At 40.4% G+C, this 27,604-nt stretch overlaps 1 protein-coding gene across 4 annotated transcripts; it reads left to right on the forward strand.

The window, feature by feature from the left end:
- On the forward strand, positions 1 to 27,391 carry LOC131071207 (pentatricopeptide repeat-containing protein At2g30100, chloroplastic). Of its 4 annotated transcripts, none has more exons than XM_058006947.2 (2): positions 1 to 309; positions 25,316 to 27,391. In XM_058006947.2, the coding sequence occupies exon 2, from the start codon at positions 25,612 to 25,614 to the stop codon at positions 27,142 to 27,144; it is 1,533 nt and encodes a 510-aa protein (XP_057862930.1). In that variant the 5' UTR covers positions 1 to 309; positions 25,316 to 25,611; the 3' UTR covers positions 27,145 to 27,391. The 4 variants fall into 4 exon arrangements, with proteins under 4 accessions (XP_057862930.1, XP_057862931.1, XP_057862929.1 ...); XM_058006948.2 differs by having other exon boundaries at positions 25,319 to 27,391; XM_058006946.2 differs by having other exon boundaries at positions 25,370 to 27,391.
- Positions 27,392 to 27,604: the final 213 nt, after the last annotated feature.

The raw sequence follows: 27,604 nt of genomic DNA on the forward strand, positions 1-27,604 counted from the left end.
CGCATAGTACAAAAGGGTTTAAAGAAATGATTCCAAATCTTGAACACTTGCATCAGGTTCTATCTACTCGAGGAACGAAAAATAAATAAAACTAAAATTTTGGTAGGATACGTTGCGTTAGAACAGGGCATAAAAAATGTCATTCGTCCACTAGACAAGCTTCCTAAATTATGGATTATATGACGAGAATTTGCAGTACTTGTGGTTTATATCCAAATCCACAGAATTGTGGATGGAAAACCCTGGGGTTTTTTGCTTATGCCGAAATTTAAGCACAGATATTCATCATGGAAGTTTAACAAGAATCTGGTAAGTGTATATTTGTTGGGTTTTATATTTCTTTCCTCAACTGGGCATTCATATCTTGAAAAAACTAAACCAATTGGGCAATCATATCTTGAAATAACTAAGTAATTATGCTTTCGTCCTGGTGTTTTTTTGAGTTAAGAAGATTTTTTTTTCTTTTTGATTTGAATTCCGGATTAAATTGTGTCGATTAATATTTAGGTTCTCAGGAGGCTTGAATTATTCACCAGTTAAAAAAAAAAACCCATTTCTTAGTATGATTTCTGTTTTACTGTATATTTTAATCTTCTGAAAATTTACTATTATATGTCCGAAGCATTGAAGTGCAGAAGTATGATACATTTTGATTTTTTCTATTTTTTGAATAATTTTGATGAAATATATATATATATATCCGTAGCTTCATTTCTTAGATAAATAGGAGAATGACAGACTCTTATTTTATAGAATATTTGAGTCATTTTGAAGTATATCGGACGCACTGATGGTAGGAGAATGATTATGTTTGATTTGCAGAAACATTGAACTGGTAGGAGCATGATAGGTTTTGATTTAATATATTTTTCAATCCCAATTCGATAAAATTTTATATATCAGCAGCATTGAGTTGGAATGAGCATGCTAGCTTTTTTTTTGGATATATGAAAAGGAACAAAACGGGTTTTAGGCCTGCAAACAAGCAAGAGCCATGAGGCACAGGCCAGGCGCAAGGCGCTGCCGACCATGCAAAGGTGCTCAGCAATAAACATCCCGTCAAAACCAGACATGTGTGGGTCAACCAGGAAAGACATCGGACCATGTATCTTCTTGCATATCGATGGCTCGATTTGCTAGCTGGTCTGCTTCTTTATTGCCATTTCGCAAGATGTGAGATATTTTAACAGTACAGAATACAGTCAGCACCTTCCAAATTTGTAATATCCCGTCAAAACCAGACATGTGTGGGTTAACCAGGAAAGACATCGGACCATGTATCTTCTTGCACATCGATGGCTCGATTTGCTAGCTGGTCTGCTTCTTTATTGCCATTTCGCAAGATGTGAGATATTTTAACAGTACTGAATACAGTCAGCACCTTCCAAATTTGTAATATCCCGTCAAAACCAGACATGTGTGGGTTAACCAGGAAAGACATCGGACCATGTATCTTCTTGCATATCAATGGCTCGATTTGCTAGCTGGTCTGCTTCTTTATTGCCTTCTTGCAAGATGTGAGAGATTTTAACAATATTGAATTCAACCAGTACCTTCCAAATTTGTAATATCTGCTTCCTGAACTTGCAATTGGGGCTGTCTTTTTGTCTGAGAGAATTGATAACAATCTGTAAATCTCCCTGCAGATGGATTTGGCCATATCGACCCAATGTGCCAGCTTGGACGCCTATCTAAGCTGCCTGAAATTCTGCTATATTGTTAGTAGTCACCCTGAGTTTCTTTGCCTCACATCTCAGAATCCTCCCAGCCGAGTCCCTGACAATGTATCCTGCACCAGATGGACCCAGGTTCCCGCAACAAGCGCCATCAAAATTCACCTTTATCCAGCCCTCATCCGGAGGCACCCATCATGTGTCTGCCTTCAACTTGGCTTTTTGGTCAGTGCATTTAACTCCATAAATGGGATGGACTATCAGACTAGGCCAGTGGCAAGTCATCCTCTCATCCCAGTTTGTGAAAGTGCTCTTGTGGTGGGATTGATTGTGTGCACAGTTGTTTGCAACCTCAATGATTGCATTCTCAATTTTCCTCCACAAGAAGTCAGCTGACATTTCCTTATCCTGAAAAAGGCGACTGCTTCTCTCTTTCTAGATTTCCCATATGAGAATCGATGGGCTAATTGTCCACAAATTGGCAAAAACTACACCTTTGTTCAGGGTAGGCCAGCCATGAAAGTAGCAAGGAGGTCTAGAGGGAGCAGTGCCGACCAGCCAAGCTTCTTTGTCAAATTTTTCCAACACTGATTAGCTACATTAGATTGTAGCAGGGGGTGATCCATCATCTCCTCTTGGTTTTTGCAAAGTGGACAGCGGAAAGGGCCAGGAAAACCAAGCCTACCAAGCCTATCTCCAGTAAAAATGCGGCGTTGCAACGCTGTCCAAGGGAGAACACCAGCTTTGGGTAGACAAGCCTTATGCCAAATCAGATGCACAGGCCAATTGTCCTTCTCCACCGCCTTCTCTTTTAGTTTGTAGCCCAACTTGACTTTATAGTTTCCTGATTTATCTGCACACCACCGAATCTGATCAGCCCTCTTAGATCAAATAATCTTCCGGCTGTTCAACAAACATGTCAAGGCCTCAATAACCTCTTGAGAGGCCTCAACATCCCGAAAAGATTTCCAACGCTTCACGTCTCCATCACCTTCCAAGTAATCTGCCACTTGAGGACCCCAAAACCTGCTTGTCCACTTTCTGATGACACTGAATCTCTAATCGGCAGCCAAAGCTGGGAAACCTTCCCAAGAGTCTGACCAAAAATCAGCCTTTTCTCCATTTCCAATATCCCATGTAATGTGGTTTGAAATAATGTCAGTACAAGCATAAATGGAGTTCCAAGTGGTCGAGTCTGAAATGGGGTTCATGATAGAGAATATCCATGTGGTATCTTGTGAGTCAAGGTACTTGTTTAGAATAACCCTGGCCCATTTCTGATCTGATTTGTAGTATAGGTTCCAAACTAGTTTAGCTCCTAGAGCTAAGTTCATCAACATCCATTGTCTAAGACTAACCCCACCGGCACTTTTGGGACAACAAATTTTATCCCAGGCCACAAGAGTGATTTTATTATGCTCCTCACTGCCATTCCAGAAAAAGGAACACATCTTCTGATCTAATCTTTCACATATTTTTTGTGGGAACTTCATACATGACATAGCATGGATGGGGATTGCTGATACCATCATTTGAGCAGCATGATTCTCCCAACTAATGAGAGCTATTTTCCTTTCCAAGACTCGAACTTTGATTTGCAATTATAAAGGATGCCTTCCCACAGGTTACTCTTATTTTCTCCAGCAAAGAGAGGGAGACCCAAGAACTTACCAATCTTGAATCCCTGGAGGTTGCCAATTTCCCGTTGCTTGCGGAGATCTGTGTGTAAAAAAGAATATGTCTAATTTATTCCAATTGATGCTTTTGCCCAGAAGCACTGCAATATTTATCCAGCATGATTTTGGTCACTCTGGCTTCTCTTCTGCTAGCCACTAAAGAGCATAGTATCATTTGCAAACTGCAGACATGTAAGGGGTTCAACACCAAGGGCAACTTTGATTCCCTTCCAACGGTACAAAGAACACTCAGCATTGATCCTCCTACCCAAAGCCTCAGACATGATGATGAAGAGGAAGGGAGAGAGCGGTTCACCTTGACGTATCTTGCAGGTAGAAGAGAAGAAGCCTTATGGACTCCCATTAATGAGAATTGAGAAACGGGGGTTTGAGATGCATCTCTTAACCCATTGTGTCCATTCTTTGCGAAATCCAAACCGCTCCATTACATCCAAAAGGAATCCCCTATCCAACTTATCATATGCTTTGCTGATATCAAGCTTCAGAATCATCTTGTCCACCTTTGCTTTTCTCATCGTATGGATAGCCTTATGTGCTAGAATAATTCCTTCAACTATAGACCGCCCTGGAGCAAAACTGCTTTGTTCTTCTAAGATAATGAGTGGTAAAACTCACTTGACTCTATTTGCCATTACCTTTGTGATGATCTTGTAGATTGTGTTGCATAAAGATATTGGATGGAGATCACCCATCATCTCTACTTTTGCTTTCTTTGGAATGAGAGCAATGAAGGTGTTATCAAGGTCCCTAAGCATAACTCCATTGGATCTTGATTCTTCCATAGTGGCCACTATATCCTCCTTGACCACGAACTAGAAATGTTGGAAGAAACGTGCAAGGAATCCATCCGGTCTCGGAGCCTTGTCTGGGCCAAGTTGGAATGGAGCCGCCTTGACTTCTAGCTCTGTTAGTGAACTCATGAGCTATTCATTGGTAGCATTATCAATTAGGGCAAGTATAATCTGCAAAAGCTTTGTTCCAATATCTCCAACCTCCGCACTGTTGATGTGTTTTTTATGACACCTTCAAACATAGAATAAAATACTAAGTATCTTATCCTCTCTTGAACAAAGACCTCTCAGATGCTAAGCAATGTGATCAAACGAGACAACTCCAAGGTTCCAATAGTCAGGTCTTGAGTTTAAACATGGATAGACTCAGTGATTGTAATGTAATTTGCTAGAATCACAAGGGGGACTTACGTTGATACTTGAATGCTTGAATGCTGCTGGAATGTGGAATATTACTTGATTTGAAAAAAAGGTAAAAAGAGTTAAGGGTTTGGGGAGTCTAATCTAATCCTAAGATCAATGACAATAGTTGACCATGGTAGGATGGACACATTCCTTAACCAAGATTTGCTTCGCCATGTTGCCAACAACTACACAAAACTGATGCGATCTTCCAAGGGAATTGAAAGGTTTTCATATCATGAATCATTTATCCAAATACCCAATACACTGGCGCAACTTGAATAAACACATCCACAATTGAACTTAGCACATTTTGATGTTCAGGCTAACTATGCATTGCAATTGAAAGTCATTCAACCACAAATAGTATGAACACAAAATTATCAACATCCACACATTACTCCATCACAATCAAAGAACTTCATCTATCTAACATGAGGATCCAACAAGAAACCAAATAATTATGTAGAAGAAACAACACATTCTGCCATATCTTCAATGAAAAGGATGTTTATTTACAAGCTTGGCAACAATTTCTGCCTTCTCCTCCATATCTTCAACGAAAAGGATGGAAGGAAGGATGGATGGAAGGAAGGAAGGAAAGATGAAAGTGGAAGGATGGAAGAATGGAAGTGGAAGGATGGAAGGATGGATGGAAGGAAGTATGGAAGGATGGACTCCCTACTTGCACTTTGAGCTTATCACCTCGTGTAGAATGACTTATTCATAAGGTTGACTTGGTGCCTTCTTCCTCTTTCATCGTCTCCTAGACCTTGATCTATCCTTATCAAGCACTTCACCATAGTTGATTGGTCATCACTTCCTAACTGATCCTTGCTGCCCTGAAGGCTGTACTGCATCCCCTCTCAAGCAATAGGCTAATAGCTAAAGAAACTACATGACTAAACTAAGACAACTATCCTAGAAAGAAAAAAAGTGGGGGTCCCCATTTACAATGGGGTGATGTGTGAAAATGTCACAACATGCACCTTGACTATTTAGGAGAGTTTGGAAGTGTTGACGTGCGTTTTGTGACCACACCCAACATAGAATAAAGTTTCCCGATGGCCACTTTATCCTTGCTTGATCCAAGTCAAATGTATGCTGAGATTGCATGAAGATCATACTATGACTCCAAGGTTCCGACTGCGTACTAGCGACTTGTGGATATAGGCTTGTGTGGTGATGTAGCTGGTAATCCAAGGGGACTTACGCACACTTCGAAGAAGATTTAGACAAATTTATAACTTTCAAGGAGATTTTATGTGAATGATTTGGCTTTGAATGGCTTTTTTTTTGGGACTTTTCGATTGAATAATGCTGAAAGTAAATGAGAGGGTTTAGAAAACTACTCTAAAACTAAGAACTCAATAGATAGCAATGTTTAGGATAGGATCAACCGTGCTTCACTTCGCCACTTGTAGACAACTACATGAAATGGGTGCAATCTTCAGGGGATGTGTTTAAAAGATTCTAAACCGCTGATGAACAACATCAGAGAACAATGTTCACCCAACAATTCAGGTTAAGTATACACATAAAAATAGCCCAGTCCAACCTTGTATTGTTGATAGAAATCATCCAACAACAAAAGGTATAAACATATGATCTTCTCCTTAGAACACTGCAATCAACTTCGTTCGCCTAATTGCTTGAAATAAGTCTACTCTAAGTGGGGAAAGTGAAACCATGCAAGCTATAAAATAACACAAGTGTACACCATCAAAGAACAATGTATCACAGTTTATTACTCAATAGCTTATCTCATCAATTTCATACAATCTCCTTCGTTTTCAAATGAAAGGGTCACCCCCTTATATAGGCCTCCAACCTTGATTACATGCAAACCCTAATTAGGGTTTGACCCAAAAGATTCCACACACATGATGCAACAAGGTGGGAATAAATATTAATGACCCATTATGCCCATTATCAATTAATTACATTCTTGCCAAAAATGGCGTCTACTGTGCATTAAATGCATCACTTCTTTCAAATTTGCCCAATGTGATAAATGCTCCATCAAGCCAAAAATTGCCCATTATGCTTTGAATGCTCCACCATCTCGAAAATCAGCTACATGCAATAAATGCCCCATTATGCAAAGTTCACCCAACATGCAAAAGATGCTTCATTATTTCATTAAGTATGACGACTGCCATGCATTGAATCAGCCGCCACTTGGTCAAACGCCTGCTAGCAATAAATGCGCCATCATGCCACCATTCATTCAATAGATTCTCGACATGCAAGCGGGCCTCGCCGTCATAGGAACTTCTATAATTTTCCGGGTTGTGCTTCATTAATTCAGAATATTCTCTTTGCATGTTGCCAACTCATCTTTTGCAAGAATCTTTCTATTCCAGGCTCACAAAAGACATTTTGGAAAATTTTCCTGCCTTGGAAGAATTTTGACAATCTTTTCACTTTTGAAGGATTCGTGTATGTTTGGAATTCGAGGAGAGAAAATGTTTCTAAAGAGATTTTGTCCTTAAGGAAAATTTCTGTGCACACTTCGTCTTGAAGGAAGATTTTTCAATCAACTAACCGCTTTTTCCATGTTCAAGGAAATTTGTCAACCTGAGTCCTGAAGAGAGAAAATCTTCTTACTTAGCTAATTTTCCTCTTGCCTTGAAATTCTTCACCTTGGACGCATTTCTTCCTTGAGGAAGGAATTTTTTTGAATTTTTGAAATTTTCCTCCTGAACATTTTCACGTCCTGCTTCCAACCTTGGGCACATTTTGGAACTGGAGAAGAAATTTTGGAAATTTGTTCCTTGAGTAAGGAATTTCTTCATGCCTTAGACAAATTTTACGTTTTTCATGAAGGGAAGGAAATTTGTCTTGCTTGGAAATTTCTTCTGCTTGGGCGTAATTTTATCTCAAGGAAGGAATTTTTTGAAATCTTGAAATTTTTTTTTTCCTTTGCCATGAATTACTCTATCAGTTTTTCCCTTGGTCATAGTTTCAATTGGTAGGGAGAATTTTGAAAATCATGGAAATTTCCTCCCTCACCCCTTTCTGCCGCTCCATCCTCATCTTGGGTGCCAATTTCACTATGTGCCGGAATTTTGTCTTTGGAAGAAAATTCCTCGCTAAGGTCCATTTGGCGCCCAACTCCTATCCATGGGCGGAATTCTTACTTGGTGGAGGAATTTTATGCTTGGAGGAAAATTCCTCCTTCATCCTATTTTGGCACTCTGTTTCTATCCTTGGGTGCTAGATCTCTGTGGTGGAGGATTTTTGGAGGATTCAAGGAATTCCTCCTTGACCCAAGTTTGGCGCTTGTCTTCAATTTCCAGACAATTTGATTAGAGTGAAGGGATTTTGACAAACTTAGAAATTCTTTCTTGCCTTGAGGAAAAATTCCTCCTCTCTTACTTTGGTGCCCTCTTCCTAGCTTGGGTGGATTTTCACCATGGAGGAGGAATTTTGCTCTTGGAGAATTTTCCTCCTATACCCCTATTTGGCGCCCATTCATTGGCTTGGGTGAAAATTTCATGCTGTGGAGGAATTCATCCTTGGGAAGAAAATTCCTCCCTACCTCATTCTGGCCCCCTCTTCCTAGTTTGGGTGGATTTTTCATCATGTGAAGGATTTTTTAGCTTTGGAAGGAAATTCCTTCCTTGCCTCAATTTGGCACCCATGCACAATTTGGAGCACATTTTCCACCTCGAGGAGGATTTTGACTTCACTTTGGAAATTCCTCCTTAACTCATTTCTAGTGCTCTACCTCCTGTCCTGGGCGCTATTTGGGTGTGGTGGAGGATTTTTGGCAAATGTGGAAATTCCTCCATGAGGTCATTCTAGCGCCCATGCACTGACTCGGGTGGATTTTTGCCATGGAGGAGGAATTTTGGAATCTCTGACTTTTCCTCCACTTCATCATTTTGGCATTAATTCCTGTTTTGGAACCCACTTTGGCCATGGAGAATGAATTCATTGGAATTTTAGACATTCTTTCCTGACTTAGACATTTTTGCTCATTTTCCAGATTTGGATGTTATTACTGGAACGAAGTAGATTTCTCTGCCTTAGAGGATTTTTCATGCTTTTTCCACTTTAGGAAAGAACTCTATACTTAGACTTTTTTTTTTGATAACTTGTTTGCTTTTTTAACTTTCCGGATTTAGACAAAGATTTTCAGGAATGCTCTACCTTCAGTGTCTTCACTGCAGCCTGAGATGGACTTGCCAAAAATAGACTTACTAAAAATAGTATTTCAAAACATCATATTAGGGCAAAGAGGGGCAGGGGGACATGTTGATGTGTGTTTTAGGCACATACCATTCAGAATAAAATACCAAAGCACTTTACCCTCCCTTGAACAAAATCACCTCAGATGATAAGGGTAAGATCAACTAAAATGATTCCAAGGTTTATACATGTCAGGTCTTGACGAGTGGGTAACTCAATGATCGATGTGAATTGCTGTTTTCACTTGGGGACTTACACAAATGTTCGAATTAACTTCATAGATCATGGATAGGGAATGGGTGTGTTGATAACTTAGGATATGGCAATGTAGTTCTGGACTTAAGATTTACTAAAAAATGGGCAAAAGGAATAGGGTTCAGGAAATCTATTCTAAGCCTAGGAATGTAGGAAATGATGAACAAATTTAGTAGAATCGAACTAGGCAAGGTCTCACAAACAGGTTTTGACACGAGCTTAGTGCAATCATCTAAGGTATACTTATTGATTTTCAAACCATTACCATCAAGCATTGAGATCATCCAAGTTGATGCGTAACAATGGATATGTAATAATCGAAGTTAAGTTTGCATAAATTTCCAATTGACCACACAAGGCACACTTACCAACGACAAGAGGCTAGCGGTATGGATCAAAGATTCCACACAAATATACTCAACAAATCTTCCACTCAATCTAACAAACATAAAGCAAATTCTAATATAAAATTCTAATCTAACTTGGAGGAATTGAGAACCATGAATGCAAAACAACATTTAAAAGACAATCACCATCAAGTTGAACAATGATTTATATTCAAATAGCTGCAGCATATACCAACAATTCTACAAAAACTCTCCCTTGAAAATGAGAGACATTGAGGTATATATAGTCTCATACAAAATGGATGGCCAAAATTAAAACTAAATCAAGGGTCAAGATCATGCCAACAAAACCCTAGAATTGCCCTAATTAGGGTTTACATAAAAAAAGGTGCCACCAACATATGGCCCAATAGAAAGATACCTAGTCATCAAATAGGGAATTTTGTAGAAGATTCCTCCTCGCATCTCTCTCTCTCCTAGCATACTCCAAGAATCTAGCCAATGCAAAATATAACTCCTCCATGGAAATGCTATTAGAATATTAAAATATTGTTAATTTTAGTATTAATGCTCAATAGTGTATATTCCTTTTTAGTAAGATCTTCTATGATCTTATCAGCAGTTTCTTATTAGAAACTTGCTATTCTTGTAAATACTCCTGTACTATTTATGAGCATCTTGCTCATTCTGTTATTCTATCAATTCTTTGAAATCCATATGCTTCTGCATTTGTTTTATGGTATCAGAGCTTCAGGGTTTTGGCGTTCGGCGGGATTTGTCTTTGTGGGCTGTCTTGAGGATTTTTTTCCTCTACCTGCGGTTGTTTGGTAGTTCAAATTTTTTTTTTTTGAATTTTCGCGTCTATTCTTCGGCTTGTATTTGCTTCGCACGACTTCCTCTTTGCAAGTTCGCGTGTTGTCTGTGTGTGGCACGCGAGTTTCCGCGCCTGTCTTCTGTTCGGCGGCGATCGTGGCTCTGTGCGTGACCTGCAAGACTAGTCACGCCACCTGCGTGACCTACAACCTCGGCGCGACGCGACTTGCAACCTCGGCGACGCGACCTGCACCCTCGGCGACGCGGCGCGACCTGCAACCGCGACGCGACCTGCACCGGCGACGCGACCTGCACCCTCGGCGATGCGACCTGCAACCTCGTCGCGATCTGCAGCCTTTTTTTTTCTGCGCGTCAAATTTTCTGAGCATATCATGGCTTCCACGACCCTCTGTTTTTTCGATTAAGGTGTTTACCTTCAATTTTTTATCGAAAATAAATTTTTCTTGCAGATTCTTGGTGGGTTTTTCGAAACCTAATCTGGGTAGTTGCCCGATTTTTCTGGGTGCATCGTTTTTCGTGCCTCAATTTTCGAGCCAACGGATTTGAATTTGGTTTTTAGATTCCTTCTGGGTTTTCTCTCATCTTTCAGTACATTGGGAAACGTGCAAATGGCTTCTCTCACCAATCTGATGTTAGAAGGCAGTCAATGCTTTAATGGCCACAATTACAACATCTGGAAACAGCGTATGTTGACCATTTTTGAATATAGGCGTCTTGACCAGCTTGTTTTGGGAAAAGAGCTCAGTCCTGGTACACCTGGTGTAGATCAAGATAAGTTTGATGAACGCAATCGGGAGGCAGTTATGCTTCTCAAACTCTTAGTGACTGATGATCAGTTACCGCAGATTCCTTCCGGCAAGACAACTTCCGACATCTGGAAGCATCTGAAGGAATTGCATGAGACATCCGACAAGAGCCGAGCATTCTTTCTAAAGAATCAGCTGTTCTCCATTATGATGGACGAACGTATGTCCTTACAGGAACACTTCACGAGGATTAAGGACATTCGAGATCAGCTCGAAGCTATTGGTCGGACTATGGAGGAAGAAGACATGGTAGTAATCACTCTGAAAAGTCTTTCGAAATCGTATGAACACTTCATTGGGACCCTCAATATTACTTCCACTAATGTTGATCTGAAGTTTTTCAGAATTGTGCACCACACTTCTACAGTAGGATCGCTGGAAACAACAGTTTGGTAGTGGTACTACGTCAGCCTCCTCGGAAAATGCCTTCACAGCCCAATCCTTTCACAAGGATAAAGGCAAATTTCAGTCCTCTCAGTCTTCTCAGCAGAAAGGCTCTTCTCAGTAGAAAGGCTCTTCTCAGACACAGGATGGTGCTAAGAAGAAGAATGTGCAGTGCAATTACTGTCACAAGTACAACCATATGAAGAAAGATTGCCGTCAGAGGCTCGCTTCTGAACAAAAGAAGCAGGGAGGGTCACACCAGAAGGTGCATGTTGCTGAACATTCCGAGCAGAAGGAGTCTGCCTTTTATGCCTTTATGGCTAAGAGGTCTTCAGATCATGCCAGGTCTTCTGCTTGGTACATCGACTCTGGTGCATCACGTCACTTTTCTCATCGGCGTGACTGGTTTACAGACTTCTCATCTTTCAGTGATTCCGTTGTATTTGGCGGAGGTGAGGAGTATACAGTTGTTGGCAGAGGCATTGTTCAGATATAGTCTGGTGGCAGGACTCTCATTTTCTTGAATGTGTACTATGTTCCGGGTATGGAACTTAATCTGCTCTCTGTCAGTCAGATTATGAGGAATTCTCCTCAGCTAGATGTGGTGTTCAGTGCTCACAGGTGTTCAGTGCTCAATGATGGTGTTCAGTGTTCCATCATTGATCGGGAGACTCGTCTTACTGTTGCTGTTGGTCTAGAGGATCATGGCCTATATAGGCTTCTTGACACTGGTGATTCTCCTGAAGTAGCTCTGGCAGCTCGTGTTTCTCCTCTCAGCACTTTGTGGCATCAGAGATATGGACATCTCAACATTCAGTATCTCTCTCAGCTATCTCGGGAGGGACTTGTTTCAGGGTTACCTGATATTCAGACTCAACATCTTGGAGTATGTGGCACCTGTCAAGCTGGCAAACAGCATCGGACTTCATTCACACATGGAAAGTCTTGGTGCGCATCTAAGGTGCTTCAATTACTTCATGCTGATATTTGTGGTCCTATGAATACATCTTCTGTTACTGGTTGCAAATACTTTTTGCTTATTGTAGATGATTTTAGTAGAAAGATGTGGGTGTACTTTCTTAAACTCAAATCAGATGTATTTAGTATCTTTCAGAAGTTTAAGTCCTTTGTTGAAAAAGAGTCTGGATATAGCATCATTACTCGTAGGACAGATAATGGGGGGGAATTTTGTTCTTCTGCATTCTCCAACTTCTGTGATACCCATGGCATCAAACGCCAATTGACTACACCCTACACTCCTCAGCAAAACAGTGTTGTCGAGCGTCGCAATCGTACGGTTGTTGAGATGGCTCGCTCTATGTTACAACACAGGAGTGTTCCGAATAAGTATTGGGCTGAAGCAGTGTTTACTGCTGTCTATCTCCTTAACCGTTCCCCTACTCAGGCTGTTAAGGGGAAGACCCCAGAAGAGGTTTGGTCTGGTTGGAAGCCTAAGATCAGCCACCTGAAGGTTTTTGGCTCTGTTGCCTATGTTTGGATTCCAGATGTTAAGCGCTCCAAGTTGGATTCCAAAAGTCAGAAACTCATGATGACAGGATACAATGATCACCATAAGGCCTACAAACTGATTGATATAGACACTGAATGTCTTATCTTCAGTCGTGATGTTGTATTTGATGAAGACAGAGGATTCTTTCAGTCCCCTTCTTTTGAGCCGTGTTCTGAGGATCAACCTCACAGTGTTCTTATTCCATTAGGTTCGCCTGATGGGAGGGATGATGCAGAATCTATTTTTGATGATGCACTTCCCGAGTTCCCTCCGGAGAATAATCCTCCTCCTGCTGCTCCTGTTCCTGATCCTGAGCCTCTTCCAGCTCCTCCAGATGTTAGCACTTCTACTCTCCGGCCTAAATGGTGGGCCAAGACCATTGGTGATCTCAGGGATATTGAGCTCATTGAGGGTAGAACCTCCCGTAATAAGAGCAAACAGCAGCATACAGTCAATTTTGCTCTCATAACTAACATACACAGTGTTTTTGAGCCTCAGACATATTCAGAGGCTAAAGGTATACCTGAGTGGGAACAGGCTATGGAAGCTGAGTTCCAGAGTCTTTAGAAGAATCACACTTGGGCCCTTTCTGATCTTCCTTCAGGGAAGAAGCCCATTAGCTGCAAATGGGTGTACAAAGTAAAATACAAAGCTGATGGAACCCTAGACAAGTATAAGGCTCGTCTTGTTGCTCGTGGGTTCTCACAGAAAGAAGGCATTGACTACGAGGAGACTTTTGCTCCTACAGCCAAAATGAGTACCATACGGCTCGTTCTTGCCTTGGCAGCCCAGTTCAGTTGGAAAGTCCATCAGATGGACGTCAAGAGTGCTTTTTTGAATGGTGACTTACAGGAAGAAGTCTACATGACACAACCCCTAGGATTCAAGGTTGCTGGTCAAGAACAGAAGGTCTGTAGACTAGTCAAAGCACTCTATGGTCTGAAACAAGCTCCTCGGGCTTGGTACATGAAAATTGATAAGTACCTGACAGATCATGGTTTTCAGCAGAGTCCATCTGATGCAAACCTGTATGTCAAGCATACTAGTAATGATGTTCTGTTTGTGGTTGTCTATGTGGATGACTTAATCATTACTGGCAGTTTAGCACATTTGATCACTGGGATCAAACAGGATTTGTGCCGCACCTTTGATATGACAGATTTGGGACTTCTACATTACTGCTTAGGAGTTGAAGTTTGGTAGACTGAGAACAGTATCTTTCTCTCTCAGTCCAAGTATGCCAAAAGTCTTGTGGACAGGTTCAGAATGCAAGATTGCAAACCTGCCTCTACTCCTATGGAACCCGGGCTCAAACTTTCAGCTCAGTCATCTTCACCAGTTTTGGATGAATCTTTGTTCAGGCAACTAGTGGGCAGTCTCATCTATCTTACTGCCACTAGACCTGACATCAGTTTTGCAGTGAGCTACATTTCATGCTTCATGACAGCTCCCAAGGCTGATCATTGGATAGCAGCGAAGCGTGTGCTGCGTTATGTGAGTGGCACTCCTGATTATGGACTTCTGTACACTCAGAGTTCTGATCCTATACTTAGTGGCTACACAGATTCTGACTGGGCAGGTTCGGTTGGTGACCGTAAGTCTACAGCAGGGTATGTGTTTAGTTTGGGATTTTGTGCTGTCACATGGACTAGTAAGAAGCAACAGGCAGTGGCTCTCTCCTCGACAGAAGCAGAGTATTGGGGAGCAGTTAAGGTATCTTGTGAGGCGGTTTGGCTTCGACGAATGCTTGCGGATATGCATGTCTCCCAGGCAGGTCCTACTCCCTTGTTCTGTGATAATCAGGGAGTGCTCAAACTCGCCAAGAATCCAGTCTTCCATGAAAGAACCAAGCACGTGGAAACTCATTGTCACTATATTCGACAGCTGGTTGAAGACGGATCCATCCAGTTGCTGTATGTTCCTACCTCGGAGCAGCTAGCAGACATCTTCACCAAGCCCCTTGGTCCTGATAAATTTGTAAAATTCAGGGGGTCTATAGGTGTAGTTAATAGATTGAGCATTAAGGGAGGGTATTAGAATATTAAAATATTGTTAATTTTAGTATTAATGCTCAATAGTGTATATTCCTTTTTAGTAAGATCTTCTACGATCTTATCAGCAGTTTCTAATTAGAAACTTGCTATTCTTGTAAATACTCCTGTACTATTTATGAGCATCTTGCTCATTCTGTTATTCTATCAATTCTTTGAAATCCATATGCTTCTGCATTTGTTTTAAATGCTAGGTAAGGTATCTTGCTGTAAATCAATCACGTCCAACGCATCTGAGCAAGCATCCAAAGTGTTCTCCCAATCTGGCATGAGCTTCTGCGAACCATGAACATGAATCAACAAAGAGACCAAATCATCCATTTGACTCTTCTTCAAAGAGTCCCGCTGACAAAAATACATAAGTTTCATCTTGTCTCTTAATTCGGCTAAGTGTAAACCACTAGCATCACTGACATCAACCCCAAATAACTCCTCTATTGAGGCAAGGATCTTCAACTGAATATCATGAATTGATCCTTCCATCTCTGCATAACTCAGTTGCGCGCTCTCATAAGCTGATTTCTTTATGGCCAATGAACAATACCAGCCATGGAAATCGTATCTATCTCCATTGTGCGCAACATTCTCCCTAACCAACGTGGACTTAGGAACCTTTTTCAAAGCCCTAAGACGTGTAATAGTCTTCTCCTAAATAGGTCTGAATTCTTCCCAAACTCCTCCAAAATACTGTATTTTGAACATGAGCCCTATTGTCCCGTCAAATGCTTGGACAAACTGAGTAAGGAAATCATCCGCCTGTCTCTTTGTATTCTTGATCCATTTCTCCACCTTTGAGAGTGTATCTCTCGCTACCTCATAATGTGAATGTAGTCCATGATCAATTGCAATAGGGGAAATAAGGGTGGGATTCTCACGCCTTACCCCTACAATGTACTCTCTAAATCTGATATTCTCTTCAATTTCTCTAACCAATCTCGCACTGATGGCCTACGGTTATCACCAACCTCCTAAAATTCCTGCTCTCTTGTAGTACGACTGAGGGCAACTGAAGTAATCTGGAAATCTATGGGAGTAGCAATGTCTGCTGTCACACCTGCAATAGAAACAACCACCTGCGCAATCCACATTCCTGTCTCATATCTAGCTATGTGTGACAAAATCTCATCTCTCTTAGGCTCTTTCTCCTTATTGCTCCTAGCTAAGTAGTCATCAATGTCATCAATAAGCTATAGCTCTATCATTTTCTTACTTTCCTCCATACTCTTTATCAGCCAATCAGGAATGGCGGCCATCTCCATACCATCATCGAGACACATATCTCAATCAAGCTCTCTCAATGCCGAGATAACATCATCATCATCATTAGGATTATTCTTGGTCAAATCATAGACATTCTTCCCCAAACTAACCTCCAAAAGGACTGTTGGGGATCCCGACTGATCATCATCCTCATTAGGTGGAGTAGATGTCGTTGTGGCATGTAAATCCTGAATATTCTGTGGTAGTATCACTGTGTTGGAACATTGCTCGAACTCCCTGTTCTGTTCTGGCATTTCAACTTCCTCGATTGATGAGACACTGAGAGGTGGTGAAGGAATGATAGGCGAAGGAATAGTAGTCTTTTGTTTCTTTTTCTTAACCTCCTCAATCTTCTTCCCTCTAGCCTTGACTTCTCCTGGTGTATTCTTCCTTCTCTTGGGAGCTTGACTCTCCTCATCCGCATGAATCCTGACATCACTGATAGTAATCTAATCATCCTCGGAAGCGGATTCCTCCTGTTTCATCTTTTCATAAGTGAAGGAGACACCCATATCAACTAACTTATTCATCTGAATATCCACCCATGCTCGGGAGAAACTCAAGACCTCTCTCATCAATACACTCAAATCTATTTCTTTTGATTTTGACCAATTAGGCAATAGAATCGCCTTCTTCATTTCATTTTCATATTGTGGATGTGTATGATCCCTGTCATCTAACACTTGGTCAGGAATGAAAAAAAGTCCACATTTCCTCATGAAATCCACTGACATCCTGGACCACATTTGTCTCTTTACTGCCTGCTCGTCAATCCGGTTAGCCCAATAATCTTCTATGTCTACCTTGTGGATGAACTCTCCCCTGATCCTTCCAACTTTCTTATTTGGATCAAACCTTTCTCTTTTCTTATAAGCTGCAAATCAATAGAATGCAAGCTCCTCACTTGCTGTGCTGGCTGCTAAGGCGGATTGGCAAACCTCCAACATTTTCCCAACTGAAATAGGAAATGTCATGCCCGTCCTGTGCTTCTCTTTCTAAATGGAATCAAACTCCAGAAGCTGTCTCACCACTTCCAACAAGATCACTCTGTCAGAAGGATACCTAGGAAGCCTGTAGGGTTCGGATTGAAATCCATGAATCCTAAGGTATGTGAAAGTGGGAAACTGAATATACCACGATCCATATTTCTCTATCAGCTCTGTTGCCTCCTTGGACAACCTCCTATGGACTCCACCTTGTAGCATCTGCGTGATGTACATTGTGAATACATCATTCACTCTCTTATAATCTTCAATTCTATACATGTTCAGCTGTGGATAACACTCATAACTCCCAAATTGTCCTTGTCCATTCCCGACTTCACCTCTGCAAATCAATCCTTTGTATGTAACAAACCGTGCAAGTAGGTACACCAAATAGGAAGTCATGGCGAATGACTTGGACCGCTCCACATTCCTCAGCTGAAAGTCCAGATTGTCACTTATGATTCTAGACCAATTTATTAATGTTCCTTTTAGACAATCCTGGATGAAATAGAACATCCATCCATCGTATATTGCACCCTGTGACATCCCCATCACTCGGTTAAGCAGGATTACTAAATCACTATATTCCTCTTTGAAGTCTATGCACATGAGTGTCTTGGGTGCCTTGGAATGATGAGTCCTAGGCTCGATCATCCACTCCTTATTCACCACGGTCTTGCACGCATCCACCTTCTTCTTATATCGGTCTTCATATTCATCTTTAGTTATATCCTTCATGTCTGCTCCACGCGGAATTCCAAACACTTCAGCAATCGCATCCTCAGCATGATAGGCAATGACGACACCCTTAGGAGTCTTGATCATTCGGGAGAGGATCATAACATCGTGCACACTCCAGGATAAGCTCACTGCACTGTATGGATTGCGGAAATCCAGCGGCCTGATAAATGCCACTCTTCATAATGTTCACATAGGCTGGGGAAGGAATCTGGCTCCCAATTCCGAACATACGCTGTCACATCTGGTTCATGTTTTGGAAATGCATGTTTGTGTCCGTAATCTCCTTCCATTTGGCTGACATTTTGGATTCTGGATAGAATCCAGTCTCAAGTATCTTCTGTTGTTCTCTCCTTTCCTTGAGTCCGGACTTTGACATCGTACCTGTACGAAGCTAGAAGTTAGAATTTAGGAAAATAAATAATATTCTAGACAAAACTCTTGACTTCTTAATGATTTAGACTAATTTTGGGTATGGAAATCAGGAAAATAATCCACACTCTCAATAGATTTCAACAATTGAATGCAAAAATGTGACAAGGTTAGGGTATAAAACCCTCATCAAGTTCATCAAAAATCAATAACTTTCAGACCAAAGTCTGAAAAAGCCTCCTTATACTTAGAAATTATGTTCAAATTAGAGTGCAAAGGAGTATACCGGATCAACAATGACTAAGGAAAAGGTGTGAAAGGTTGTGTTTTGACACAAAACCAAGTCTGAAGACACCTTCCGAAGTCAGCAATGGCCGCCAGCAAATCTGAAGACAACCTACAACTTCACAAATTAATCTCTAAAAAACATGTTGCAATTACTCAAATATGCACAAACTTGATGAAAATCGATCTTAATGATGAAAGCAATCATATCCAGGAATGTAGGTATGGCTGGTAAAAGTTTAATTTTCTGAGGACAAGTCTGAAAATGGATTACTTCAGACTTTCCAATAAAATCCCTGAAAATGATCAACAAATGACGAAGGAATGGACTCCAAGCAAAATCGCCAAAGGTGACAGGTGGCTGGAAATGAAAATCTCTGAGGACAGCAGCCAACAATGGAATTTGTAGACCTGCAACAGCTCCGAATAAGTCTGAAAATGAACTGAAAATGACTCCAAACAGCCTCTAGATAAAATCGCCTAAGGCATAAATGGGCTGGGAACACAATGTAGGTCTGAAAATCGAATTTTCCAGCCAGCTATGGGGTCACACAAGTCTGAAAATCTGCAACCTCAGGTCTGAAAATAAAACACCAGCAAGCTACAGCAATGGCAGCACACACCCAAGGAGAAAAATCGCCCAAGTTGGAGGTGAAAACCTCTCAAACACCAAATTGCCCCTTCACCAAAAATCGCTATCTCTCCAAAAATCGATAATCTGAAAATAGAGCCAATAAACTTCAATGGCAGCCACCAAGAAAATTGCCAAGCTGGGAAATGGAGAAAAAATGGCAATGAGAAATAGTTTTCAATCAAGTGTGTCATTTGGACACTTCACCAAAAATCGCCCTTGCATGAATACACTTGGCAAATATAATAATAAAATAAGGTTGGGAACTCTCCTTTAAACTTGCTTTCATCATCAACTTTCACCATACAAGCAATGTGGGATAAAAAACTTGCTCTTATGCTTGCCTGGCAAAAATTGATTTGCTTCTAGAAGGTTAAAAACATTAAATGTTCATTGCAAATCATTAATTGTTTTTATTTTTATTTTAAATAATCGTCGCTTTTCATAAAAAACAATTAAATGAGGCTCATTTATTAAAATATTTCAAAATTTAAATTAAATGGCCAATTGGGGAAAATTGATTTAGGTAGGGATTAAAAAATCCCATTAAAAATCATTAAAAAACGTCAAAATTGTTCCCTTAGGGAAAATCAATCCCAGTAGGGATAAAAATCCCTATCAAAATTCATCAATGTGCACAAAATTGGGGTCTAGGGGAAAATCGATCTTAGTTTGGAATGAAAATTCCACTTAAAACTTCGTCATTCAACACAAAAATGCCCTTGGTGGAAAATCGACCCTAGTTTGGACATTCATCCGGACACGAAAATATTAAAATAACTCTCAGTGGAAAATCGTCTTGGGTCTGGAATGAATATCCGCACAAAAAAAATCCTCAAAATCTTGTCACAAAAGGCCTGGTGGAAAATCGATCCAGGTGTGGAATCATCACAAATGTCATCCGCAACTTTATCCATACTCCTAGTGGAAAAACGAGGGTAGTCAGGACAAAATCCTAACACTTAGTCAAAATTTAAGCATCCTGGGGAAAAACTACCCTAGTTAGTCAAAATTTAAGCATCTTGGGGAAAAACGACCCTAGTATGGATTCTCAATGGTGGAAAAATGGGGCAAGTCTGGATTTCAGGGGAAATCCATGTCTAGTCTGGATTTTGAGTGGGGCAAAATCATGGGTAGTCAGGAATATGAGGGGAAAAACACCTCTAGTGTGGAATTTTGACCTTTTAACCCATAGAATATGGATTTTCATTCCGGAAAATGATGATTTTTCCACTCAAAATCACTAGGAAACTTCAAAACTCAATAAAACTCATCTAGACTTAGGCAAATTTACCAAAATTTTGAGTTAAAAAAAAGGAAACCTATCGGGATAAAGTGCAAAATCAACTTGAATAACGTCCTAGGAGTGAGAAAACAACTCCAAAAGGTCCTGAAACACTTTAGCACTTTAAAATCACTGATGTGGACGTTCGAAAACACGTTAACTCTCAAAGGGGTCTACACTTAGACAAAATTATGATCATTTAAAATCTCAACTTTATGTACTTGATCCTATAACTTCAAAAAAACCCTAAACGACACTAGGCTTGATCAAAACTCCTAGACTCGGGCACGAGAAACTCAAAATTGCCCACTAAGCTGCCAAAACCCTAAACTAACCAACGCGGAAAGCAGGAAAAGAGGGGGGTCCCCATTAGCAATGGGGCGATGTGTGAAAAGGTCACAACATGACACTCACTAAAAATAGTAAGTTTGTTTTTTGGCCAAATAAAGACAATCTGAGACACAGTGAAACTTACTAAAAATAGTAAGTTCTCAGAATTCGCTCAAATTTCACTGGTAGCCTTTTTGAAGGGCTTTGACTTCATTGCAACGTTCAAATTTTCCAAAACCCTAAGGAAAAGACCTCAAACCTAAGTTTGAAGGGCAAAAACCCTAAAATAGACCAAACAAGTCCCAAACTTAGCCAAATTCGCTCAAATGACTTACATACTTGATCAAATCAATCAAAAACACTTACAAACCGGGGAGACCAAAGGGATTGCTGCGAAAAGACCAAGAGAACCACAACCAAAAGACCAAGAGGACCAAAAAAAGTAGGGGGTCTCCATTTGTAATGGGGCGATGTGTGAAAACATCACAACAGGAAGTAATTCACCGCCTCCTCACCAATCTCTTTTGTGGAAATCAGGACGTCCCCATTCCTATTTTTGATTTCACTGATCCGATTTCTACATCTGTTAGTTACCACCGAGTTGTGAAAGAAATTTGTGTTTCTGTCCCCATCTTTAAGCCAAAACTCTATGGATTTATGGGGCGAAAAGACCTCTTCCCTACCCAGCAGCACCATGTACTCTGTGGATAAAGATTTATCAAGCTGGAACTCCTCTTCCCCCAAACCATTTTGAATGATCTTTTCATTGAGAGAAGCAAGCTCATCTTCAATTCTACTCTTCTCCGCAAAAATGTTTTTGAAACGGTGTTTATTCCACTCCTTCAGTTTGGCTTTGATGTAGATGAATTTCTTGTGAAGGACAAAAAGTTTGGTTCCTTCCACATAAGGTGCGTCTTGCCACCATTGGGCCAACTCTAGATCCAAAGTTCTGTCCTGAAGCCACATGCATTCAGATTTGAAGGGACGTCTCTCAGGGATAACATTTGGTCTGAGATTTGAAGGGAAGGGACATCTCTCAGGGATAACATTTGGTCTGAGATTTAGCAACACCGAATAATGGTCTGATCCAGACACTGAGACAATAGACGCTGCAAAGGTTAGCTGTAAGTCATTCCAATCCCCAGATATGAAGAATCTATCCAACCTTTTTGTGATTCTAGTGAAACCAAACTGTCTATGGTAAAGCATCCATTTTTCGGGATCACATCCAACAGATGATTCTGGTTGACAAAGATTTGGAAGTCCACTTGTGATTGCATTAATCTCCTAAGATCACCCGTTTCTCATAATTGTCCAAGGTTGTATTGAAGTTCTTGCCAATGATGATATTGACCTTGCCCAAGCTTGTCAGATGATTAGTGATTATTGACCATGTTAAATTTGAACCAGAATAAATAGATAGAAGAAAACTAAGCTTATGAACAACACAAACACAAGAACTTATCCTGGGAAAACCCTCCACCTGAGGGTGAAAAACCCAGCCCACTCAAAAATGAACTTTATTATATCTCAGATAATGAATACAACTGTTGATAGTTTCAGATTACTATCAATCTCAATAAGATAAGATTGATTTCCTACAAATCAATCATGACAATGAAATCAAAAGATACATCTCGTATACATTCTATAAACCTACATGAGTCTGAAAACTCTGAACACAGAAAACATATAATATTAATGAACTGACAGACTTCATACACACTATTCTCCCCTTGCTACGAGCCAGCAAAATATCTATAAATCTGCCAAAGAAGAAGACGACCACGAAAATAGAAGAGCATTATACATAAAGAATCTCAAGGCAAGGGAAGAGGCTCCACGATGGAAGAGGAAGAGTCACCGACAGCCACATAAATATTCCACCAACATCCACATAGACATCTCACCGACAGCAGTCAAAGCGATGCAAGATAGAAAACAGTAACTGAAGCCACAAATTAAATAAGAGACGTTGGAGAGGAGAATAGATATCATTTTAGATCTCTATCGCAGCTATAACTTCAACAGACCAGACCTCTCTTTTGCTCCTAACTGTTGTTGGTCCATATATGTTTAGAAGGAAAACCTGTTTTGGAAGGTCACCAGAAGCAATTTCCATCAGTATCCAGTGTGAATCCCTATCCACCAGCATAGCTTGAACCCTTTTTGGATTCCATAAAATGCTGAGATCACCAGAGGCCCCAACAGCATCCACAAAACAACTTTGCCATTGCTTCCACTTATCCATCATTTTACTATCATTTTCTGAGTTCAACTTTGTTTTTTGCAATATGACTACATCTACTTCCGCTTGACCAAGCTGCTGCTTGATCAAGTGTCTCTTGTTAGGGGTATTAATGCCCCTGACATTCCAAGTTAGGAACCTCATTGTGACCCGGGGAGGGCCAAGGCCTTCCCCAATCTCAATTTCATTTGTCCCTCTGCATTGCCTACAATCTCTGGCTGTCCCTTTGCATTATCAACAATTTCTAGCTTCACCCTAAGAGGTTCATGGCTTCTCCGAGCTTTTTCTCACCTAGCCTTGGTTTGTCAATCTTTGATTGATTTTGCTTGATCGTCTTGGTCTCCATAATATCAGCTTCATCCTCCTCTGAGTCGCTGCCCTCCTCTAAATCAGAACTGCTATTTGATACTGTCTCAAGTTGAGCCATCAGCAAATGTTAAATGTCTGCTGTGTTCATCTGATCTTCCTGATGGAACTGCAATTCCTTTTCCTCTGTTTGCAGCTTCATGACTTCCTTATTCCCTGCATCAACTAAATCACCCTGTACATGGGGATTACTTGGGTCATCCCTATCCTTGGCCCCCATTCTTTGGTCCAGGGCCATAGGACTACGACCATCCATTATTATTTGGCCTCTAGAAAGCCCTGTGCATCCTTTGTTTGAGCCCTAGTGTGAATATTAATGCCCACTGTATCTACCGGAGTATCCTGATGAATTGCAAATCCATCCCTTTGGGCTCTTCAAGTTGGCTGCCCTCTTCTCTACATCAAATATCTCACCTGGATACTCCACATTCTGCGACAAAAACTCAGGCATCCCATCTTGTTGCACACAGAATACACTTGGTTTCTCCTACGGATTTCTATCTTCATTTGGTGTATTGTAATTTGGGGTTATATGATTCCCCCCTTCTCATTCCCTTGGAATCTTTTTCTCTTGGTCATCCTCTGACTGAATCCGTTCACATGAGGGATTTCCTATTCGTTCCTTCCTTGGAAAGGTCTCCATTCTTATCCTCTGTTTCCAGATGCTTCCTTTTGACAAAATCTCCAGTTCCTCCCAAGCCCTTGCGTCCAGGTCAGTGACTACACAAATTCTGGCAGAGGATCTATTGGAATTATTAAGAGTCTCCATATCAATTTCTACCAAAGATCTCATCTCTTCTCCAATCCATTTCAATGCGCCTTCGCACCAATATTTGGCAGGGAGGTTGTCCAGCCAAAACCACATTGGTGTGTTCGCCATCTTCTGCTTAAAGGGTCAAAATTCGGATTCCATTCGTAAACAAAAAAATCCAGCCCTTACATCATATGAGATTTGTTCATCAAATCCATGTTGTGTTCCCGTGAATTGCATTCAATGCAGAAAAAATCATTGGGAAAGGCCCTAATTGCCACTTTCCCCTTACCTTTTTTGAGCCATCAGTCCATTATCTTGGGTCTATCTGGTCTCCTTCCTGCCTATTTGGCGAAAAAGTTCTGTTCTGAAGCTGTTCCTTCATCAAGTCCAAAATGTACGAAGGTATAACAAGCACCTTTCTTTTTGGCATCTTCATTCCTCTAAAGCCTTGCCTATTCACCAGATTCGTTGCTTTCTGAATCCTCCTATCCCTAAGTCCATTTCTGTTCTGAGGCTTCTGAACAGGATGATGCCCTGCATCCTTTTGCCCTAAAAACTCTGGCATCCTTCTGGTTCCGAGCGTGAGTTGGTTCATGCGCTTCACAAATGGCGGAATAAACTCTTGGTCAGCTAGTTTCTTCTTACCCTTACAGTCCAAAGGACTCGGCTTCACAGTCTTCTGGCATTTCTCTTTACGTCCATGGGGTGCTCCTTCTCTGCTACTTTCACCAGAAGCATCTTTGCACACCATTTTTTAATATTTGTCTTTTTTGGGAGTGGTTATGGTTCCATATGTTCAAAATTTTGTCAACAGGTGAGCATGCTAGCTTTTTAATTTACTGTATCTGAATTTATTTTGATAAAATAAATACATTACCAGAAGCATTGATTGGTAGAGAGAAGATAGAATTTGATTTTTCTGTTTTTTAAGCCATTTTCATATAAAAAACATACACGAAGAATTTAAGTGGAAGAGCATGACATATTTTGATTTTTACAATGTTTTTTAAATCATTTTGGTAAAAGCTATATATGTCAGTCATTGAAGTGGTAGAAACAATATGCCTTTTGATTTTATTGCATTTTTAACCTATTTTGCTAAATATTATGCAGTAGAACATTGAAGTTCTAGGAGAATAGATTTAAATTTTACTTTATTTTCTTCAGAAGGTGAAGCATCGAAATAGTAGGACAAAAATTTATGCAGCAGAAGCATCCATCGGTATAAGAGAAGCTGATGTGTACTCAGGGTGTATATCAGATTCAGGGTATTGCAAATCACCAAGTATTTTGTCCATTTTCACCATCTACAGGTAGCAAGGAATGGACTTTACATCATATAGTTGGCCAATTTGCCACTTTCTTATATAACCAAAAGGTAAGTGTGATTATATGGTAACTTCCTTCAAATGGGTCATGAAGTGTGTTCTTTGAAACTCAGCACCTGCACCACTACATTGGTGTGCACAAAACCCATCATAAATAGTGCATCATGTCGGATTTGTTCCATTTCAAATGAATTGGGGCCCAAATGTAATCGCTCTCGAGGTTTGAAACCAATTACTCAGTTGGATTCATCTGGTTTGCTACTACCAATGATAAAGGAATATGGGCATTGTTTGAATTATGGCAAAATGAGTTGTTCCCAGGTAAAAGCTTCTATAGGCCATGGACAAATAAAAACTAAAGAAATTAGATATGGTTTTTATGAAGTCATTGATCAGTTGGAGCACATGGCACGAGAGCCTGCAGATATACTCGATGAACTACAGAAGGATTTGTCTACTCGGGACTTGCAGTTGGTGTTGGTTTACTTTTCCCAGGAAGGAAGAGATTCTTGGTGTGTCCTTGAGGTTTTTGATTGGATGCGGAAAGTTGATAGGGTGGATGATGAGACCATGGATCTGATGCTTTCAATCATGTCAAGTTGGTTGGCTAAACTAGTAGAAGAAGAACATTCAGTTGAGGAAGTCCAGATCCTCTTGACAGAAATGAAATGTGTTGGTTTGGTACTAAACTATGACATGGTTGAGACATTGATTTCATTGTATTGGGATAGAGGTAAAAGGTTAGAGGCTTCCCGATTCGTGAAGTATTTGCTAGAATTTGGTGCGGCTGTGGTGGAAGATGAAAAGGATAAAGACCCAACTGCTTATCTTATGTGGAAAATGTCAAAGGGTGGAGAACATCGAGAAGTTGTAAACCTGATTTTTGATCTCAGGAATTGTGACTTGAAACCCAAGATAGACAGCTACCTCACTGCACTAATGGCAGTTGTAATGGAGCAAAATCAATTTACAAGGGCTCTCCATGAACTCGAAGTCTTTCAGAGAAAAGGAAAGGTAGGTGAACTTGAAAAAGGGGAGATAGAAGCCTTTGATTCATATCAAAGAGATCTTCACAAAGAGGGAGAACAGATTGCCAAGTGGGCGATTGAAGAAAACATGCCAGAAATTATGGGACAAATTCATGAGCGGTTAGCTGCCATGTACATGGTTGCAGTTAGAAGTGCAAAAGCTGAGCATCATTTGTGGCAAATGAAGCTTGCTGGTCGGGAGCCTACAATAGAGATGTATGATGCTGTTTTAGCTGTATGTGCTGTGGAGAAAAATTTGCAAGCAGTGGGAAGAATAATGGCTGGAATGGAAGTAGCTGGGAAAATACCTGGCAAGAAAACTTTTTCATGGCTAGTGCGTGGGTATGTTAAAGGTGGGCATTTTGAAGAGGCTGCAAAAGCATTGATGGACATGATTAAGAAAGGGCTACATCCTGCCAATTTGGAAACAATGGTGGTGCTTAAGGGCTTGCAGAAAAATCATTTACAGAATGGTTATACTGAACCCTACCTTAACCTTTGCAAGAGTCTCTATACTGCAGGTTTGAGTGGCCCCTGTCTCATATACTTGTATATAGGTAAACTATGCATTATAAGAATATTGTGAATCAGAGAACTAGAAAATGGGAGTGCTCGCTTTTGCTGATATTTTTGTTCCATGTGTATTTTGATTGTATTTAATTGAAATGCAGTGTGTGGGTGTGAAAGCTGTCCTCCATTGCTTTATGTATTATAGAATTTTCCTGGTAATATATTGCACGGGAAATATGTTTTTCTGAAGGCAGAAAAAGTACACTTAAATTTGTATTCTTTGAGTATTAATACATAAATGTCTCCATGTTTGTACTGTTTAACATCTACATCTGATTAAATTACCTTCCTATTGATTGTAACCAGGCTACATTAACTTCCTTTTAAATACACTGGAACGACAATAGCTTTGATACTGGATATTGAACTTGAAAATAGATGTAATCTTTATTACACTAGGATGTTCTATCATTTGCAATATTGGGAAAAAAACTAAAAAGGTAAAGTTTATTCAAAGACCTAATTATACAATTTAA

Source organism: Cryptomeria japonica, chromosome 7 (genome assembly GCF_030272615.1).
Source record: "Cryptomeria japonica chromosome 7, Sugi_1.0, whole genome shotgun sequence".
NCBI lineage: Eukaryota > Viridiplantae > Streptophyta > Pinopsida > Cupressales > Cupressaceae > Cryptomeria > Cryptomeria japonica.